Consider the following 19390-nt stretch of genomic DNA (forward strand, 5'->3'; position numbering starts at 1 on the left):
CATGGATTGAGCTGCCTGCCCTGTTTGAAGGAACTGAATTTTCCCCCCACCAGTTGGCAACCTCACCCCAAAGAATAAAGTATCTGCTGTTTTAATTATTAAAACTCTATTTTTAACCATCATATGAGCCCTTCGGGGGTAGGGCGGTTTATCGAATCGAATCGAATCAATCAATCAATTAATAATAATAATAATAATAATAACAACAACAACAACAACAACAACAACAACAACAACAACAATAATAACTGGAAAAACTTACACGATACGAGGATTTAAGGATTGAACTACAAAGACTCTGGCACAAACCAGTAAAGGTGGTCCCAGTGGTGATCGGCACACTGGGTGCAGTGCCTAAAGATCTTGAACGGCACTTAAAAACAATTGGCGCTGACAAAATCACCATATGTCAGCTGCAAAAGGCCACCCTACTCGGCTCTGCACGCATTATTCGTCGATACATCACACAGTCCTAGATGCTTGGGAAGTGTCCGATGTGTGATGTAATACAAAATCCAGCATATTGATCTTGTTTGCTGTGTATAACTGTTTTGTATCAATAATAATAATAATAATAATAATAATAATAATAATAATAATAATAATAATAATAATAATAATAATATATCAGTGATATCTGGATAATCTCTCTCTCTCTCATTACAGATGTGGTAGTGATAAGTGAATTGTCGAAGGCTTTCACGGCTGGAATCACTGGGGTGCTGTGTGGTTTCCAGAACATGGCCATACAACCCGGAAACCACAAAGCACCCCAGTGATAAGTGTGTTGGCAGATCATTGTCAAGTTCCTAAGCCAAGCTAAGACCTCATAAAAATCTCTGTGACTTCAACTACTAATAGGAACTAGAGACTTCTGTATTTTTATAGAAATATGGAAAACAAGGACTGTATCCAAGCATGAGGTTACTTCTTAGTAATCTTTCTTAGGACTGTAACCTCAGTTTGTAAATTTGAACTTTACACTTTCTTCTGGAGCAGCAGTGGCATAGGAGGTTAAGCACTCATGTATCTAATCTGGAGGAACCGGGTTTTGTTTCCCAGCTCTGCCGCCTGAACTGTGGAGGCTTATCTGGGGAATTCAGATCAGCCTGCGCACTCCCACACACGCCAGCTGGGTGACTTTGGGCTAGTCACAGCTTCTCAGAGCTCTCTCAGCCCCACCTACCTCACAGGGTGTTTGTTGTGAGGGGGGAAGGACAAGGAGATTGTAAGCCCCTTTGAGTCTCCTGCAGGAGAGAAAGGGGGGATATAAATCCAAACTCCTCCTCCTCCTCCTCCTCCTCCTCCTCCTCTTCCTCCTCTCCTCCTCCTCCTCCTCCTCCTCCTCCTCCTCCTCCTCCTCTTCTTCTTCTTCTTCTTCTTCTTCTTCTTCTTCTTCTTCTTCTTCTTCTTCTTCTTCTTCTTCTTCTTCTTCTTCTTCTTCTTCTTCTTCTTCTTCATGGGTGTGATTACTGCACCTTCCACGCTTGGTCCTTGATGTCAGCGTGACTACTCAGACAGCCAGTCTTCTGAAGAACAGAATGGACAAACAATTTTTTACATAACAAATTCAAGTTGGACAGAGAGTACCAGGCATACCCCATGCACTCACATTTGAAAACAAACAAAACATTTTGTTCATTCCTACTCCCCATTTCCATGTAGGGAATCTGGGATCAAAACAGGGTCACTCTGTAGAAGGTCACATATTCCACTGCAATACTTCAGAGACTTCCCGAGTCCAAATTCTTTTCACAACAGCTCTTTGTTTACCCATGTGGGGTGTGTGTGTCTTACAGACCAGACTCATTGGAAGACATCCAGACTAAATACAGAGAACACCAATATTAACTTCTAGCTTTCTTCAGCATGATCGCACAAGAAAAATCAACTAATATGCTGACAGCCTAAACTTAAGGCGCTGACACCAGAGTACCTCTGATTCCTGTGTGGTACCAGCACCCTTCCTAGACCTGCCCCACAGAGGGGAAATGTGACATTATCACCTCTCAGCAAGGTGCATAAAGCATAACAATTGCACCAGAGGCAATAACATCCCTGCAACAAGCTACCAATCTCAGAGCAACGTGCTGCCACCAGCCCTGCGATGGACAGACAGACGGTCACAGTCCACCAAGTCTGGAACTTGAGAGGCTCTTGATACATTCATTTCAGCAGCTGTGAGTTTTCTCTGTGCACACTAATTTTGCTGACCTGTTATCTGATTTTAAAATTAAGATACTGGGTGGGATTAAAAAAACCCAGAATGTTCTGCTTGTGGAAAGAATCTCTCCTTCCTCTTACATCAGTGGTTCTCAACCTGGGGGTCGGGACCCCTTTGGGGTCAAACGACCCTTTCACAGGGGTCGCCTAAGACTCTCTGCATCAGTGTTCTCCATCTGTAAAATGGATAAATGTTAGGGTTGGGGGGTCACCACAACATGAGGAACTGTATTAAAGGGTCGCGGCATTAGGAAGGTTGAGAACCACTGGCTTACATCAACCAAAAAACAGCTCATAAGACTTTGGAGGCCCTTGGGAACAATGTGGGATAAAATACAGAGGTGGGGAGAACGTAACAAAAGCCCTGCTGGATCAGACCAGTGGTCCTTCTACTACAGCCGTGGTGGCGAACCTTTGGCACTCCAGATGTTATGAACTACAATTCCCATCAGCCCCTGCTAGCATGGCCAATTGGCCATGCTGGCAGGGGCTGATGGGAATTGTAGTCCATAACATCTGGAGTGCCAAAGGTTCGCCACCACTGTACTACAGTATCCTGTCTTACACAGTGGACAACCAGTTACTCTGGTAGTCCAACAACAGGGCGTAGAGGCTGAGGCCTTCCCCTAATGTTGTCTCTTGGCACTGGAATTCAGAGGTTTGCTGCCTTTAAATGTGGCAATTCTCTTTAGTCATCATGGCTGGCAGCCACTAAAAGATCTATCCTCTAAGAATCTCTCTAATCGCCTTTGATTTTTCCTCAGCAGACTTTGTTCATCTATGCACGTAATAATTCTATCTTTGGTTACAGTTTCCACTCATTTGCCTGGGGCAGAAATTAGACTAAGTGTCCTGTAATAACCTGGTTCTCCTCTAGACCTCTTTTTAAAAACTGGTGTAACTTTTGCTACTCTTTAGTCTTGGCACAGGAGCCGCGTGGCGTAGTGATTAAGTGCTTGTACTGCCACTCACATGGTCAGGAGTTTGAGCCCCCTGTGTGTCAGATATCCTGGCAGCTGGCTCATGGTCAACACAGCCATCCATCCATTCCTTGGTCAGTAAATGAGTACCTAGCACATAGCTAGGGGGTAAAGAATAGCAGTGGAAAGCGATGGCAAACCACCCCACAAAAATGGCTTGCCTATGAAATCACTGCTCGCAGTGGTACCCCAGGGTCGGACATGACTGAAGGGGAAACTTTACCTTTTTAGTCTTGGCACAGTAGCTGATTTTAATGACAAGTTATATATTCGGGTTAGTAGTTCGCCAATCTCACATTTGAGATCCATAGGAAGTCTTGGGTGTATACCATCAGGACCCAGAAATGTGTTGTTGTTTTTACCTCTAGAACTCTCATCACCTCAGTTTAATTCAGTATTTCAGATTCCTTTCCTGACAACAGTAGCTCTGTCCTGGGCACATGCTCCATACCTTCCACATTAGATACAGATGCAAAGAATTTGTTTAGCTCGACTGCTTCTCTGGATATGTTTAAAGAAATGATTAATGTTTGTCTTGATGCTTTTAGCAATTTGGTCCTCAAAGCCACTTTTTATATGCCTAGTTATTAACTGTGGGAGGGGGGGGGGGGGCACGGCGTAGTGTGACCTGATCTAATCAGATCTTGAAAGCTAAGTACTTTATTTGGCCAAAACAGGTACCAGGAGGACATTACTTGGAATGTGTTATCTATGTCCTGTGGAAAGTAAAACCTGTTGTCTTCAAGCCCTACATTGTATTGATAGCCATAGTCTGGGCCAGAGACTGAACTGGCTAGTTTCAGCACTAACTCCGCTTAAGAATGCAAAAACTGTTTGTTTTTACAAAGTGACATTCCATCTTTCATTTAAAGAAGGAAAGTTTGATTTTAGAACAAAAACATTCTGTTAAAAAAAAGTTCATGGCAGCTAGTACTTTGGTCCATGCTGCCACTGGTAGTGAGTACTCCAAACTCCAGCTACCTCACCTACCCAACTGTGCTGATCAAACACTCCCTTTAGCTCAGGGGTCTGCAACTTAAAAAAAAGAGCAATATTCCATCAGAATTTACAGAGAGAAAGCAATAAAGAGCCAGAATAAGAAAGTTAATTTGTATAACTGAATACATATTGCTTGGTGTTTACTGATAATTCACATGTTGATATATAATCCATAAAATTTCTGCAGCCCAAAAGCCTGCTGTCACAAGTCCTTCATTAGGAAATGGCACACACCAGTTCTCACAAGCCATATACACAGCAACAGCTTGAACCATTGTGTTAAGGCACAATGTCACAAATCTTACCATAGTTCATACTTGGATTACTGGCAACTGTTCAGCCTCTACCAATACTTTTTCTGTTAAGCATCTCTAAGAGGCGCTTGAGTTTCATAAAAACCTTTGCCTGCCCTTCCCCTCATGTTGTGGTGATCCTAGCATCCCATCTACTGTTCCTTAACTTACAGAGTTAATTTTATTTTTTTGAAGAAAGAATTTGGTTTGGTTGCCTGGATGGTCCAGGCTAGCCTGATCCTATCAGATCTCACAAACTAAGTAGGGTTGGCCCTAGTTGGATGGGAGACTGCCAAGGAGTCTCAAGGTTGCTATGCAGAGGAGGAGGAAGAAGAAGAGTTTGGTTCTCTCTTGTAAGGAGACTCAAAGAGGCTTACAATCTCCTCCCGCCCCCCCACAAACACCCTGTGAGGTGGGTGGGGCTGAGAGAGCTCCAAAGAACTGTGACCAGCCCAAGGTTACCCAGCTGGCATGTGATGGAGTGCACAAGCTAATCTGGTTCACCAGATAAGCCTCCATAGCTCAAGCGGCAGAGCAGGGAATCAAACCCGGTTCTCCAGATTAGAGTGCACCTGCTCTTAACCACTACACTGCGCTGGGCTCTCAAGGAATGGAATGGCAAAAGCCACCTCTGTTAGTCTTGTAACCACCAGCCCCTATACTGGTCACAGAGCACGTAACAGGACCTGAGCAAAAATCATTTTCATGTCTGCCATAACGCTGTAAGCTGCCAGCACGAAATCATTACTAAGCAGAATAAAAGAGAACTCCATTGTATTCAGTTATAGAAGTAACATAACAAAGGTCTTTCTCTAACCCGCTTCTTTGGCAACATTAGTTTGCAAGATAGGAGCCTGATAGAAGTGTGTGTTCTCATTGTTTGAGAATAATGAAGATTCCGACATGTTGAAAGTATCCATTAATGTTCTGGCTTAGTAGGCATTTTTACTCTTGGCTCACATCCTGAAAAATGCTTTAAGAAGCTCTGATAGTTGTCATTTGGTGTGATGTTCTCTTGGTGCTGGTCAGACCCTTTTGAGCTGAATAAAATTAATTCGATTTTTACTTTGAAGATCTAAACTTGGTATCCTGGCTTAAGGCAAATGGGAGACCCTGCCTTCCATTGAGGTAAAAAAGGGAACTTCTCTCTCTGTGCTAACAGGTTTCATTGTCTTCCATTGAGACTGGGTGAAATCTGAACCAGGGCATATTTAAAAAAGAAGGATTCCTGTCTTGCATATAGACTGATTGGAAACTAAAGGGTTTTCTGTCTCACATGGGGACTGATTGGAATCTAGGTCCTGTCTCCTATTAAGACTGCTTGGAATCTGAAATAAATGTTTAAACAAAAGAAGATTCCTGTCTTCCATTGAGACTGTTTGGAATCTAGGGTCTGTGCTGACAGTCTCTTGCCCTGAAAACCCTACTGGGTTGCTATAAGTTGACTGCGACTTACAGGCCCTATCCATGACCTCAAGACTCGCACGGTAGCTGGGCGTGGGGATTCAACGTTTGCTGCAGGCAGATACAGATTTGTTTATTTTTGCAGCACCAGATAGTTGCCACAACCGTGCCCTCCCTCCTAACACCGTCTGCAGTGCCATCTCACTGGTGCGGAAGGCTCAAGGCACCCAGCAGAGCTGAGTCACGGCTGTGCAGTAGGGAAACCTACTCGGGGTCAACCCCTCGAGAGCACTTCTACACGCTCGCGCGCGCCACAAAGCCCGGGTCCGGCGAAGTGGAGTCTGAGAGTTCTGCTCCCGCCCCTCGCTCCGGGTGAGCGGGAAGATTGGACGGCGGAGAGACGGGGCCCTCCCCCTCAGCCTTCTCATTGGCTGGATGCGCTGACGGACGTTCGGTCGGCTGGGCAAAGGCGGGGAGATGCCTCCGCCGGAGGGTCTGGCTGAGCCGGGACTGAGGCAGGCAGAGTCCTTGCAAGGCGCAGGTGGACGGGGAGGGAGCGCGCCCCGGCGGGAGTGCTGCTGCGGAGGCCATGGGTGTGGACGTGGAGACCATCTCGCCAGGCGACGGTGCGGTTACCCGCCTCCTCCTTTTCTTTGGGGGTTAGGGAGAAAGATGGGTTGGTTTAGGGATCCAAGCGCCGAAGGGAGGGGGGATCTGTCCGTCACTGCAGGTGGGAATGTGCGGGGTGGGAATCTCTGGTCAGGAGGAAAGGGACGCATGGGCATGTGGGGGAAGAGGTTGAATGGGGGGTGGGGGGCTTGCGATGAGAAGGGGCGCGCTTGCAAAAAGGTGGACCATAATCTGAATCGAGGGCGATGCGGTGGGTCTCGATCCTGTTGCACAAGACCTACAGTGAGGAACCAAGGCCCTCCTCAGTATTCTCTAGCCAGTAGGGCCTTCTGGGTCTTCTTCTCGTCCGCTTTGGCCACCTGGGCCAAGTCTGTTCCAGCTGTGGGGGAGGGGGGTTCTGGTTTCCTCAGGTCAACGTTGCACGGTTGTGGTTGTGCAGCAGGATGAAGCAGGTGGGTCACTCTGGGGACGTCAGGAGGGAGACCCAGGGAGGGTGGTCAGAACTGAAATGCAGAAGGGTCTAAGAGGACTGGGAAAGTGCAACCATACCAAAAAAAAAACCCAAAACAACCCTGCTCGCTCTCTCTCTCTCTGTGTGTGTGTGTGTGTGTGTGTGTGTGTGTGTGTGTGTTTAAGAGCAACATCTCCCCTCCTGTCAGACAGAGGGGAGAGTGCCGACTTCCCTGGTCTGGAACCTGCTGGAGTGACTCGGTCTGGGGCAACGTGACAAGGACAGAAGCCCCTGGGAGCTCTGTGGGGCTCAGGAGGCTGCAGTCTTGTGCTCCTTCGGCAGCCGCCGCCAGCGATTAGGGATATTTAAATGGCATTTGCTGACAGCTGCATAAATCCGAGCGCGGTGAAGTAATTTAGTAACAAGAGCAAATTATAGTACGCTGCACTTCCCCCCTTAAAATGTGACCATCGCCATTCAGCAGAGAGAGAGAGAGTGAGAGAGAGAGAGAGGAGGCTCGCTTTTCAGTGGCAACCTGGAGATTTTTTCTCCTTCATGGAAGCTGCTGCTGCTGCTACTGCAGTAGCAGCAAAGCGTTTAACTTCTGTGAGAAACGATGCAAAGGACTGGGAAGATGCTCTGAAAAGCTGCTGTAGTGCAAACCGACCACATGAGGATGCACGGCTACTCCTGTTGCCCGATCTTTGCCAGGAGAACAACCTGTGCTTCGCACATTGACACACATGTAGATTCTTGCAGTGAACACAGCTTGCGGTAGGACATCTTTGCAGGTGTTTGAACCAGAAGATATCGCACGGGTCCTTGAGAATAGCTGAGCAAAGGCGAGACCCGACAAACTTGACGTGATTTCCACTTCCTTATGGGCCCGCTGTTCATCTTGGCTGGTCTATCATCCCCTAATTCTTTAGTATAATTATGAATGTATGGACAGTGGTCCAGACATTTTGACTGGTTAAGTTAGCCAGTTATTGTAGCCAGAAGGACTTGACATTCTTGCATCCTGGCCTGTATAGACAAAGTAAGTGCATCCCTTTCATACCTGATGTCTATCCAGAAAGAGGGAAAAAAGGTGTGTATGGAGGGAGGGTGTTGGTAGCAGCCTCACCCCTTGAACCTATGTCTCTTTGATGCATCCCAGCACAAGCTGTAGATTGGTGCCATTTGGGGGGGGGGGAGTGTCTATGCTTCCTTGGTGGCAGTTTTTTGACAAGTTGTTACTCTCCTGGTGGAGTACACATGGGGACTTTCCCTAGTGGTCCCTAAAAATTAAAAATCTCTGGTCACTGTTGCCAACCTGGCAATTACATTTGTGGATCCCTGCTTAATTTTCCATGAGATTAGGTCAGTAAAATATTTTGAAAATTTAAAAGGACGATAGATGGATAAAGATATTTCAAAGCAGTAATGTTTCTTCTGCTTGATCTACTTCTTGTTGGTAGCATTTTCTTCCTAAGGGTTTTTTAATTCCTTGTTTGCCAGATTCTGTTTCTGTAAAATTGTGATGTTTAAAAAATACGTTCCAGAGAATTCATGAGTTTATTGAGAGCTCTTTACCAGTGAGCTTATCAGGGGTTTGGATGAACATAATGTAGCTGCCGTACAGACAGTGAGGCCATATAGAGTGAGGTCATTTAGCTGAGCATTGTGTACCATGCCTGGCGGCAGCAGCAAAAGAAATAGAGTTTGGATTTATACCCCACCTTTCTCTCCTGTGACTCAAAGTGGCTTACAAGCACCCTTCCCTTCTCCCCACAACAGACACCTTGTGAGGTAGGTGGGGCTGAGAGAGTTCTGAAGAATGGTGACTAGCCCAGGGGTCTGCAACCTGCAGCTCTCCAGATGTTCATGGACTACAGTTGGCCATGCTGGCAGGGTCTGATGGGAATTGTAGTCCATGGACATCTGGAGAGCCATAGGTTGCAGACCCCTGAACTAGCCCAAGGTCACCCAGGAGGAATGTAGGAGTGCAGAAACACATCTGGTTCACCAGATAAGCCTCAGCCACTCAGGTGGAGTGGGGAATCAAACCCGGTTCTCCAGATTAGAATCCACCTGCTCTTAACCACTACCCCACTCTGGCTCTCAGGCAAGCAAAGGACCTTTCTCCAACATCCTTCAGTTGAAAATGCCTGGGATCTCATTTGGATCTTTGGCATACTGGGCAGGTGGTTCATCACTGAACCACTTTTCCTTCCTCAGGAGAAGATCAGTAATGGTGAGCAAGCTTTCTGCTTCATAGGTTGTCTGCTTTAAGCAGTGTTCCTTTGCAGAGTACAGATGCGGGAAACTATGAGCATGTTCTATGATGTCTTTTCAGTTTGGCTGGGGAAATGATGCCTAACAGACCTCTCATGTCCAGAGAGTGCATCTTAAAATCTGCCCCAGAACTCACAACAGAAATTCAAGGGTTACTTGGAAGATTGACTGAGGTGGAAATTTGTTCCCTGAGGGAAAAAAGTTGGAAAACGTCTGACCTGACGTCAGTAGTGAAAGAATAAGGCCAGTAGTATGATGTTTGTAGATCTGTAGTTTGTATCTCTTCCTTGAATGTCAGAAGTTACTCTGACAAGGTGAGGGTGAATAGCTGTGATGCTTCAGCTTCATCTACATTTCATTCCAGCTTGGTTTTCTTACTCCAGAAACTACCTTTTGGCCACCAAATCCAAGCTACTCAACTGCTGTTTTATTTTATTTTTTTCATCTTGGAGAAAGTCTTGCCTTGGACAGAGTTAGAAGTAAACTCAAGTCTGTTCTCATTTGTTTCTCCCTCTCGTTGTTCAGTTCTCTAAACAGTTGATGGAATGCATTCTTAAAAATAAATGTTTTTGTATTGCTTACAGGAAGGACATTTCCAAAGAAAGGTCAGACGTGTGTGGTACATTATACAGGTAAGGTCCATTTTGAAGGGACTGCTGGTTGTGGTGGTGGTTGTTTTTTGGTTGTTGTTTTAGAACATGGCTTTATGTTGCTCATGTATCCACGTTGGTTGGGCAACGTCTCAAATGTTTGGATAAGTTGAAAGAGACTACTTACATTGACATGAATTCATATAACTGTGGTATGAAAAATACCTTGATTCACCCCCCCTCAAGAGCAGCAGTGGCGTAGTGGTTAAGAGCAGGTGCATTCTAACCTGGAGGAACCGGGTTTGATTCCCGGCTCTGCCGCTTGAGCTGTGGAGGCTTATCTGGGGAATTCAGATTAGCCTGTGCACTCCCACACATGCCAGCTGGGCTTGAGTCAGGCCTGCCTCACAGAGTGTCTGTTGTTGTGAGGGAAGGGCAAGAGATTGTCAGCCTTTGAGGTCTCCTTATAGGAGGAGAGGGGAGATATGATCAAACTCCTCCTCCTCCTCCTCCCCGGGGCCCCCCCACATTCCTTCAAATCATTCTTGATAAGAGGTGGATCACTTGGTTTGATTCCCGGCTCTGCCGCTTGAGCTGTGGAGGCTTATCTGGGGAATTCAGATTAGCCTGTGCACTCCCACACATGCCAGCTGGGCTAGTCAGGCCCACCCACCTCACAGAGTGTCTGTTGTGAGGGGGGAAGGGCAAGGAGATTGTCAGCCCTTTGAGTCTCCTTATAGGAGAGAAAGGGGGAATATAAATCCAAACTCCTCCTCCTCCTCCTCCCCCCCGTGGGGCCCCCCCACATTCCTTCAAATCATTCTTGATAAGAGGTGGATCACGGGGAGATTGTCCTCTCTGAAATGAAAGCAGAAGTTTATGCTCTTCAGTGTAGCACATACAATTCCACTGCTGCTCTTTGTTCATCCTGTACGGTGCCCCTACTGAACAGCTGTGGAGGTCCAGGGAAGAAGTAACCATCTTGCAGGGAACAGCTCTGGATGATGGGAAGAGGCAGTGCAAACCTGAGCAGAATTATATCTATTGACCACAATGGATTTAGAAGGGTGTGACTCTGGTTAGCATGCCAGTGTTGGTTTCAGAATGTCGTGGACAGTACATATGTGTCAGGGAGGGTCTGTTTAAGGTATTTTGTGGATAAAACAGAGGGACCCCTCACTTTCTGGACCCACACCACTGCTTTCTAGGTTCACATGGCAACGATGCAGAGACTGGTGATGACTGTTATCTCCCTTGTTGCTGAAGGCTGGGTGCAAACCAAGTCCATTGAGATCCTCCCTATCATGTTTCCCCAAGAAGCTTGGCTGGAGAACTGGCTCTGATATGTGTACCTGTAGAGGTAGCTGCAGAGGGGAATTGTGGGACTTCCTTTTAGTTTGGAGAGGAGACGTCTGAGGGGGGATATGATTGAAGTCTATAAAATTATGCATGGGGTAGAAAATGTTGACAGAAATTTTTCTCTCTTTCTCACAATACTAGAACCAGGGGGCATTCATTGAAAATGCTGGGGGGAAGAATTAGGACTAATAAAAGGAAACACTTCTTCACGCAACGTGTGATTGGTGTTTGGAATATGCTGCCACAGGAGGTGGTGATAGGCCACTAAGCACTGGATAGCTTTAAAAGGGGGGGGGCTTGGACAGATTTATGGAGGAGAAGTCGATTTATGGCTACCAATCTTGATCCTCTTTGATCTGAGATTGCAAATGCCTTAACAGTCCAGGTGCTCGGGAGCAACAGCCGCAGAAGGCCATTGCTTTCACATCCTACATGGGAACTCCCAAAGGCACCTGGTGGGCCACTGCGAGTAGCAGAGAGCTGGACTAGATGGACTCTGGTCTGATCCAGCTGGCTTGTTCTTATGTTCTTATGTTCTTTTGCCTCCTGATCCCTTTTGGCTAAGGAAAAATGACACTGGATGAAAACTAACCTTTCCACCTGCCTTTCTTTGCCCAATAAAAGAAACATGAATGGGAGAGCTATCCTTGTACTGAATGTGGGACACCTTCATGGATATGTTCAGGCAGGGGGCCCTCAAGGTGTATTGCTACACCAAGTGTTCTCCTTCTGCGACACCTTTGCATTCCACCTTGGAGCCAGACTAGTGATACAAGGGGGGGGGGGTGCCTCCCTTGCCTTGTGTCACCCTGTGATGAAATTGTCCTGTAACTGTATCTGTAACTGTATTAGAAAAAGTCACACTAGCCTGACGAGCTCTTTGCTCTCGGGATGGAGGACCAAAAGGTGGTAACCAAAAGGAAGCCCTATACATCAAAGGCTAGATTGCCTCATGCCAGGAAGCAAGTTTTCCTGGAAAGTAAGGGACAAAGACTTGGAAGGTTCTACTCCAGGCAGAGTTCGTGTGTGCATCTCGGAGCTCGAGGGGGCTAAAATAAGCCTGAAGGAATGTTGCCATTCAGCTGAGAAATATCCGTATTAACATGTTATTATTTTCTGTTTTTAATTTCAATGAAATCATTGAGAACTCAGCTGGTTTCAGAGTATCTGGAAAAAAGGACCCAGGTTTTGTAGAAACAAGCATGGCCCTCCCCAGCTTAATTTCGTGATACATCCCCACCAGTTTGGTGCCCCAAATGACCCAGTGGTGGCCATTTTGTGCTTGAGCACCAAACTAGTCCTGCCTGTTCATGTGTCCGGCCTCTTTTTGGGCTGTCCTCTGCAGGACAGAATGAACGGGAGTTGTGTGTTTGTCCTGCTGGCATTACTGGGGTGGCTCTCTGGTGTTGCACACATCTGCTTTTGCAAACATTTACAAGCGTGTCACAGTTGGTGCAGTTTTAGTTCCGTAGTGTTTGTGCATTGATGCAAATGTGAAACTTTCTCTTTTTTTAGCTTTATTTTCCCCCTGACCACAATGCTGGGCAGCTGTAAAAAGGAGAGAAGTGTAGAATTTTATGTATCTTTTTGAAAATCTGTTCAGTAGCCAATGGACCAATTAAGGAAGGAATGGCAGGAAAGCAGCCAGCAGCAATGACTGTAAAACTCCAAGGGAGAATCAGTGTAGATCCTGCTATGTTTTCTCTTCAGCTTTTTGTATGAATTTTAGGAAACGACAGATGTGAAAGGCTTCTTGGCTTCAGGCTCTTAAAGGCTTTTCTGTCCCTCTGGCCACCACTGAGGCGGGCACGACTTGACCGCATTTTCCACCACCAAAGTACCACGTGTCTTTAGGAACTGCCTAAAAAGACTTGAACGCTGTCCACCAGTCTTGCTCTAAGTAACTCACTGCATTAATGTACCATATTTCAACACAAGTGCTCTCAGAGCAGTTTATATTCACAACAATAACAGTGAGAAAAATAAAAGCTGGGGAGAGAGTCCTTGGTTGTCGCCAGGCCGAGGCTTTGGGGAGGGGGGTCCCTGGCTGCTGCCTCTCTTTGTCCAGAAGCTTTAGCAGTGGCAACTGGAAGCCAGAGGAAGGATCCAGACGTGATAGAGAAGCGCTCAAGATGCTTCCTGCCTTTTCACTGAGGTTCTCGTTAATGCATTTGTTCTGCACTCTTCGTGGCAGATCGGGCCTGGCCCACACAGAGTGTATCCTGTCTCATTCAAGAAAAGAATGCGCACACACACACACCACTAGGGTGATCAATACTGCACAAAGGATTATCGGCTGCCCTCTCTCCTCCTTGGAAGAACTCTATAATTCCCGAAGCCTAAAAAAAGCCCAAAATATTCTGAGGGACCCGTCTCATCCAGCACACTCTCTTTTTGAACTGTTACCATCTGGCAGACGATACAGGTCTATCAAAACTAGGACAAAGAGGCTTAGAGACAGCTTCTACTCTAGAGCTGTGGCTATGTTAAACTCCGCGGCTTCGCGTTGATGTGTTTGGGGCTGTGTAGGGATGGGTGGAGGAAGGGGAAAGTGAGGATGATGTATGAGTCTGAAATTGAATGAGTATGATGTATTGTATGAAATTGTATGAGTATGATGTATGAGTCTGAAATTGAATGAGTATGATGTATTGTATGAAATTGTATGAGTATGATGTATGAGTCTGAAATTGTGTGCATTGAGGAATGCTGCTGTAAATTTCGTTGTGCGTGCACAATGACAATAAATGCTTATGCTAAGAGGTTAATACACTTTTTATGTCACGACTTAGCTGTCTGGGTGACATATGCAGTGAAAATTACAACTGGAGCTAACATTAAAGAGAATTGCACAACCCCAGACATTGTGCTGGAAAAGGCAAGCCAGCTAAAACCTGCCTAGCTGTAAGGTACTTGCTTTTGAGTTTTTTTTTGTTTTTACAGAGCACGGTTTCAAGACATCTTGTAAGCCCAGGTGGGATTTTTTTCTTTGTATGGCAGAGCTTTCCAATTCGTTTCTGCTAAGCCATCTATCTCTTTAAACTGCTGTGCCTTGAAAGATGAACTGCCTCTGTTTCTGTGAGGACTTTAGTGATAGCTGATCATCAGTGAAAACAACATCGCGACTGTTTTCTGTTTTCTTCAGCCAGTCGTGGCAGCAAAAGAAAAGCAATTTGATGGTTCGGCGTGAAACACATTCTTTTGAGACCACACAGAAGCAATTGGTTGACTTGAAAAATCTCCAGTGAAGTCAATAACATTTCCCATTTGGCTTCCTAAGCATGCGTTCATTATTTTCAGGGAGTATCTTATGAGAAATATAGTGAACAGATAATAGGACTGAAAATCAAGCTTTTGCTAGTCTGGTCATGCTATCAAGGGAAGCAACTTATTGTCAACCCCCCTCCCCCCCCCCCGACTTTCTAGCGAACGGGGAAAAGAAGTGTAGATAATGGACCATATTTTATTCAGAGGCTGCTGTGAATAAATTAAAGGGAGCAAAACTTTAATAGGAAATGTGCACCACCGTGTACTTTATTGAATAATTGAATCACATGGTGAGAAATAGAGCAGAAATGTGCATGCATACAGATACATACACATCTGCAGACATTAGGTCCTCCTCCATTCCCCTCAAAATATACATACGCCAACTATATATTGTTTTACCTGGGACATAGTTGTGAGGAGAAGGGTTTAATCTGCTTAAAAACCTGGATTTTTTCATACTTGGCAATTGGAGATGGATCTCTGAATTTGCATCTGACAGTATTCTCTAGTCCAGTGGTTCTCAACCTGTGGGTTGGGACCCCTTTGGGGGTCAAACGACCCTTTCACAGGAGTCGCCTAAGACTCTTTGCATCAGAGTTCTCCATCTGTAAAATGGATAAATGTTAGGGTTGGGGGTCACCACAACATGAGGAACTGTATTAGAGGGTCCCGGCATTAGGAAGGTTGAGAACTACTGCTCTAGTCAATAAAGTTATGCTTTAGACCAGGAGTCTGCAACCTGCGGCTCTCCAGATGTTCATGAACTACAATTTCCATCAGCCCCTGCCAGCATGGCCAATTGGCTCTCCAGATGTTCAATTGGCCATGCTGGCAGGGGCTGATGGGAATTGTAGTTCATGAACATCTGGAGAGCCGCAGGTTGCAGACCCCTGCTTTAGACAACAGAAGCTTAGTTTGGAACAAAATCTTATTAGTATTTAAGGTGCCACAAGAATCTTGTTACTGCTGCAAACTAACACATTCTGTCATTCTGTATTCCATTATGCTATGGTGGACGTTTATTGGACCATGTGGAAAATATGAAGTCGCATTATGTCCAGTCATAACCTTGGTCCACCTAGGTCAGAAATATATATTCATACAGTAGTCCTCCAACGTTATAGGAGAGGTCTTTTCCAGCTCTGCTGCCTGAGCTCTTTTGTTTATTTATTTATTTATTTATTGGTTCCACTTTTATACCGCCCTCCCCCAAAGGGCTCAGGGCGGTTTACATCACAATAAAAGCGGATAACAGGATAAAATACTAAAAATTCATAACAGTTAAAAGCAGCGTTCCTAATTCATACTCAGTTAAAACAGATGGCGTTCAGCCATTAACTCCTCAGCTCCCTTAAGAGGGGAACAGCGGATCTTAGTTGTTAATGGGAGTATTTGTTGTATTCAACAAGTCTTCTCAAAACAATTGAATCTAAAAAACGGATAAACCTCTACAAACTGGAGAGAGGGGGTCTCCATTAGGAGCTGAGTCCAGGACCATAGTGGTGGCCTCCAATATAAAGGCCTTTTCACTAGAGATGAATCTACCTTCAAAGCATGTATTCTTCCACTGAACTATTGTCCCTACTGTGTCTTAAGGTGGTAGAGAAGGCAGCATAACCCAATCTTGTCAGATCTCAGAAGCTAAGCAGGGTTGGTACTTGGAAGGGAAACCTGTTGGGATTTGCAAGTGTCTGTCACAATTCAGACATGAAGGGGTTAACTATGTGCATTCTAATTAGATACTGAGGTCAGAGTTTTATGGCCAGTTCATTGATTAAGCTATTGGTCAGCTAACCCGCCCCCTCTTCCCAAATTGCCTATGTGAGACAAGTCACATAGACAGAAGTTATAAAGTGAAATATGTTTCTTTGTCTCACCCACACGCGAGATACAGGATGCCACATTGTTGAGATCACCACAAGAGGTGAATCTCTGCCTTGCTAGGTAGGCACCATGTGGGATTAGTGCTAGGATAGAAAGCTGTTCTTTATTTTCTTCCGTGTAAACCCTTCCTATTAGTAAGTAAACTCATTTATATAAAAACCAGCAACTGTCTCATGGTGTCTTATTCCGCTACTCTGCTAAATATTAAGTTAAATAAGCCAACAAAACCACTGAGGAAGTCTGTTCAGAAGAAAGCAGTGGCAAACTACCGCTGCTTCTCACGTGCCTTGAAAGCCCCTTGCTGGGGTCACCATCAGTTGGCTGCAATTTGATGGCACTTTTCCCACACACATCTAAAGGTCTTTGCTGCCAAATTAACATCTTCTCTCCTAGATTAAAGAGTCGGTTTGCGTACAGTTGTAAGACTCATCTAGTGATAATTGGCAAGCTTAGTGGCTAGTATTATACAGCAATGAGATTTAGGACCATAAATAGAACATCACTGCAATTTGGATTGAAACCATGTCGGAATGTGAGAGGAAAGTATCTTGAACTGCTTGTTCTTTAAAGTAAAAATCCAGTGGCACCTTAAAGCAGTGGAGTATAAGACGATACAGGTAGGATACAAAAAACAAATTTAAAACAATCCCGAAATAAAATGATGATAGAGAATCTCTTAATAACAGAGTGACACAACAAAATTAAAAAGAACAGAGCTATCTTTTAGGGTATATAATACCTGAGTTTATCCTTTATGCAACAAATCTTACCCAGGATCACTTTTAAACAAATAAAACCTTATCCAAAATGGCTGCTGTGGTCATTGCAAAAACTAGCATAAAATAAACTCTTCACTGAGAAATATATATAATGTTTCTTTATCCATTGTGGCAATGGGGAAAACGGTGGTATAGATCTAAATAGTTCTGTACTCCATGATTTCAATGCTAGGATCTTCTTGAGGAAAATACCACCCAAGAGGCAGAGAGGCGAATTTATTGTTAATCCCGTATTTAAAAATGAATTTCCCAATATATTTTATTTAAACAAATATGTGCCTGTATAGATTATACTTTGTTAGTGCCATTGTTCTCCATCTCTTGTGATTCAAATTCTAAACCAAACCTTTATTTGACTCCTGGAAATCTTTGTATGTGCTTAACCAATCACCTTTGTACTGAGCAACATGCTGCATCAATAGAATCCTTCAGGATAAATTAATGTTTCTTATTTTTTCATTATGTTCATTGTGTTGTTTGCAACTATAACAGAACTACATTAATTCCAGTACAGTAAAATATGTTATTAAAAAGGCATATAGTGCAAGCTAGCTATTATTATGCTCTGAGGCCATTCTGTGAATTCATTGTATGGAATTGTAGAGGATTTAATATAAAGCTTTTTACAGCTACTCAGTAAAGTCCTTTCTAGAAAAGACAAAAGGCAATAGAGGGTGTGAAGGAGTTTATAAACTTTGCAAATCAATACATATATTTCAGCTAGGAAGACTGACTAATGCTGAATCTGTTAAACAGGCAGTAACAGCTAAGAACCTACCAGAAGTGAAATATGCAGGACTGTAAGAAGTGGTCCTAATGTCATTATGTTCAGTGCTTACCTGTACATCATCTTTGAACTATGTAGGACAAGGAAGCACACATAGAATGATAACATCATGAATGATGACATCATCCTGCCGCACTTGCAGAATAATGCACTTTCAATCCACTTCCACACTTGTTTGAAAGTGGATTTTGCTATTCCGCACCGTAAAGTCCAGCTGCAACGTGCATTGAAAGTGGATTAAAAGTGCACTATTCTGCATGTGTGGAAGGGGACAAAGAGTAGGTAAGTTTATTACCTGCTAGCTGCTAGAGAGCCAGCGTTGTGAGTAAGTGTTGTGAAGTAAATAAGTGTTGGACTACGATATGGGAAACTCCGGTTCAAATCTCCACTTTGCCATCATGAAAACTGGCTTGCACCAGTCACATACTCTCAGCCACATTCCTAACTGAAATCTGGATGGGAGACCTCCATGGAACACCAAAGTCGTTACGTGGAGGCAAATAATGTCAAACTACCTCCAAAACGTCTCTTGCCTTGAGACCCCCACAGGGTCACCATAAGGCATCTGTGACTTGACGGGAAGAAAAAAAAGAGTAGAGCGCTGAGAAAAACTTGCCACAGAAAGCTCACCGGCTTTTAGTTTATGCATTTAGTTTACATATTTATTTAAACTGGGTAAAAAGTAAGACAATATTATTTGGCTTTGCAGCTAAGGACATGAATCCATGTGAACCACCCGTCAAAAATGTTGTTTTATGTGGATTAAAGCTAACTAGTTGGGGTCGGGTAAGCAATTGCAGAAAATGAAAACAATTTGGAAAGTACCCCCTCCGCTCAAAAAAAAAACTCCCCTGAAGAATTTAAAAGTTTTCAGGAGCTTGAGCGGGGCAATTTCCAGTGACTTACTGTTTTCTTTCAGTTTAACTAACTTCCAGATTCTCCCAACAGTCTTTGCCTTTTGCAGTGGGCCTTCTCAGGCAGGGTTTTTTTTGTTTGACCGGGCCATGTTGTTTTACATTCTTGGGGAGTCCCTCAAGCGTTCTGCAAAGGTGGTTTGGTTTTACTGTTCTTGTGATCAGTATGGAGGGGCACCCCATCATAGTCATTAGATACAGTGATCAACTACTGGGAGAACTGGAAGGCTGAAGTCTTACTATGGCTTCAATTAGTTTCCTTAGCAGCTGTGTCCGGTTGATTAACCATGTCCAAGTTCTATTTTAGACCAGAGTACTGTGTCAGCCATTGTAAATCAGAGCGATGGTGTTAAGCAACGGGCCTTAATGCTGCGACTAAGCTTGAGATACTTGGAAGGGTATGCCGTGGATAAGGTTGCAGGGCTCTTGTGCCTCTTAACAGCTGCAGGAGAGGCAGCAATTCAAGAGCTTCAGAGTCTTCCATCCCATCTCCTCGCTGGCAGAAAAAATGTTTGAATTTGTGCTTTTGCATGAAGGCACAGAAACCTTT

The 19390-nt window shown here is 44.6% G+C and overlaps 1 protein-coding gene across 1 annotated transcript in view; it reads left to right on the forward strand.

The window, feature by feature from the left end:
- Nucleotides 1–6368: 6368 nt before the first annotated feature.
- The window catches only part of FKBP1B (FKBP prolyl isomerase 1B), a 40180-nt gene continuing 27158 nt past the window's right edge, over nt 6369–19390 (forward strand). The window contains exons 1-2 of the mRNA XM_048499327.1: nt 6369–6525; nt 9842–9889. Of these exons, the coding sequence (XP_048355284.1) occupies nt 6489–6525; nt 9842–9889 (85 nt within the window). The 5' untranslated portion in view covers nt 6369–6488. The remainder of the gene's footprint in view (nt 6526–9841; nt 9890–19390) is intronic.

The sequence above is a fragment of the Sphaerodactylus townsendi genome, linkage group LG01 (genome assembly GCF_021028975.2).
Source record: "Sphaerodactylus townsendi isolate TG3544 linkage group LG01, MPM_Stown_v2.3, whole genome shotgun sequence".
In the NCBI taxonomy this organism is placed as follows: Eukaryota; Metazoa; Chordata; class Lepidosauria; order Squamata; family Sphaerodactylidae; genus Sphaerodactylus; species Sphaerodactylus townsendi.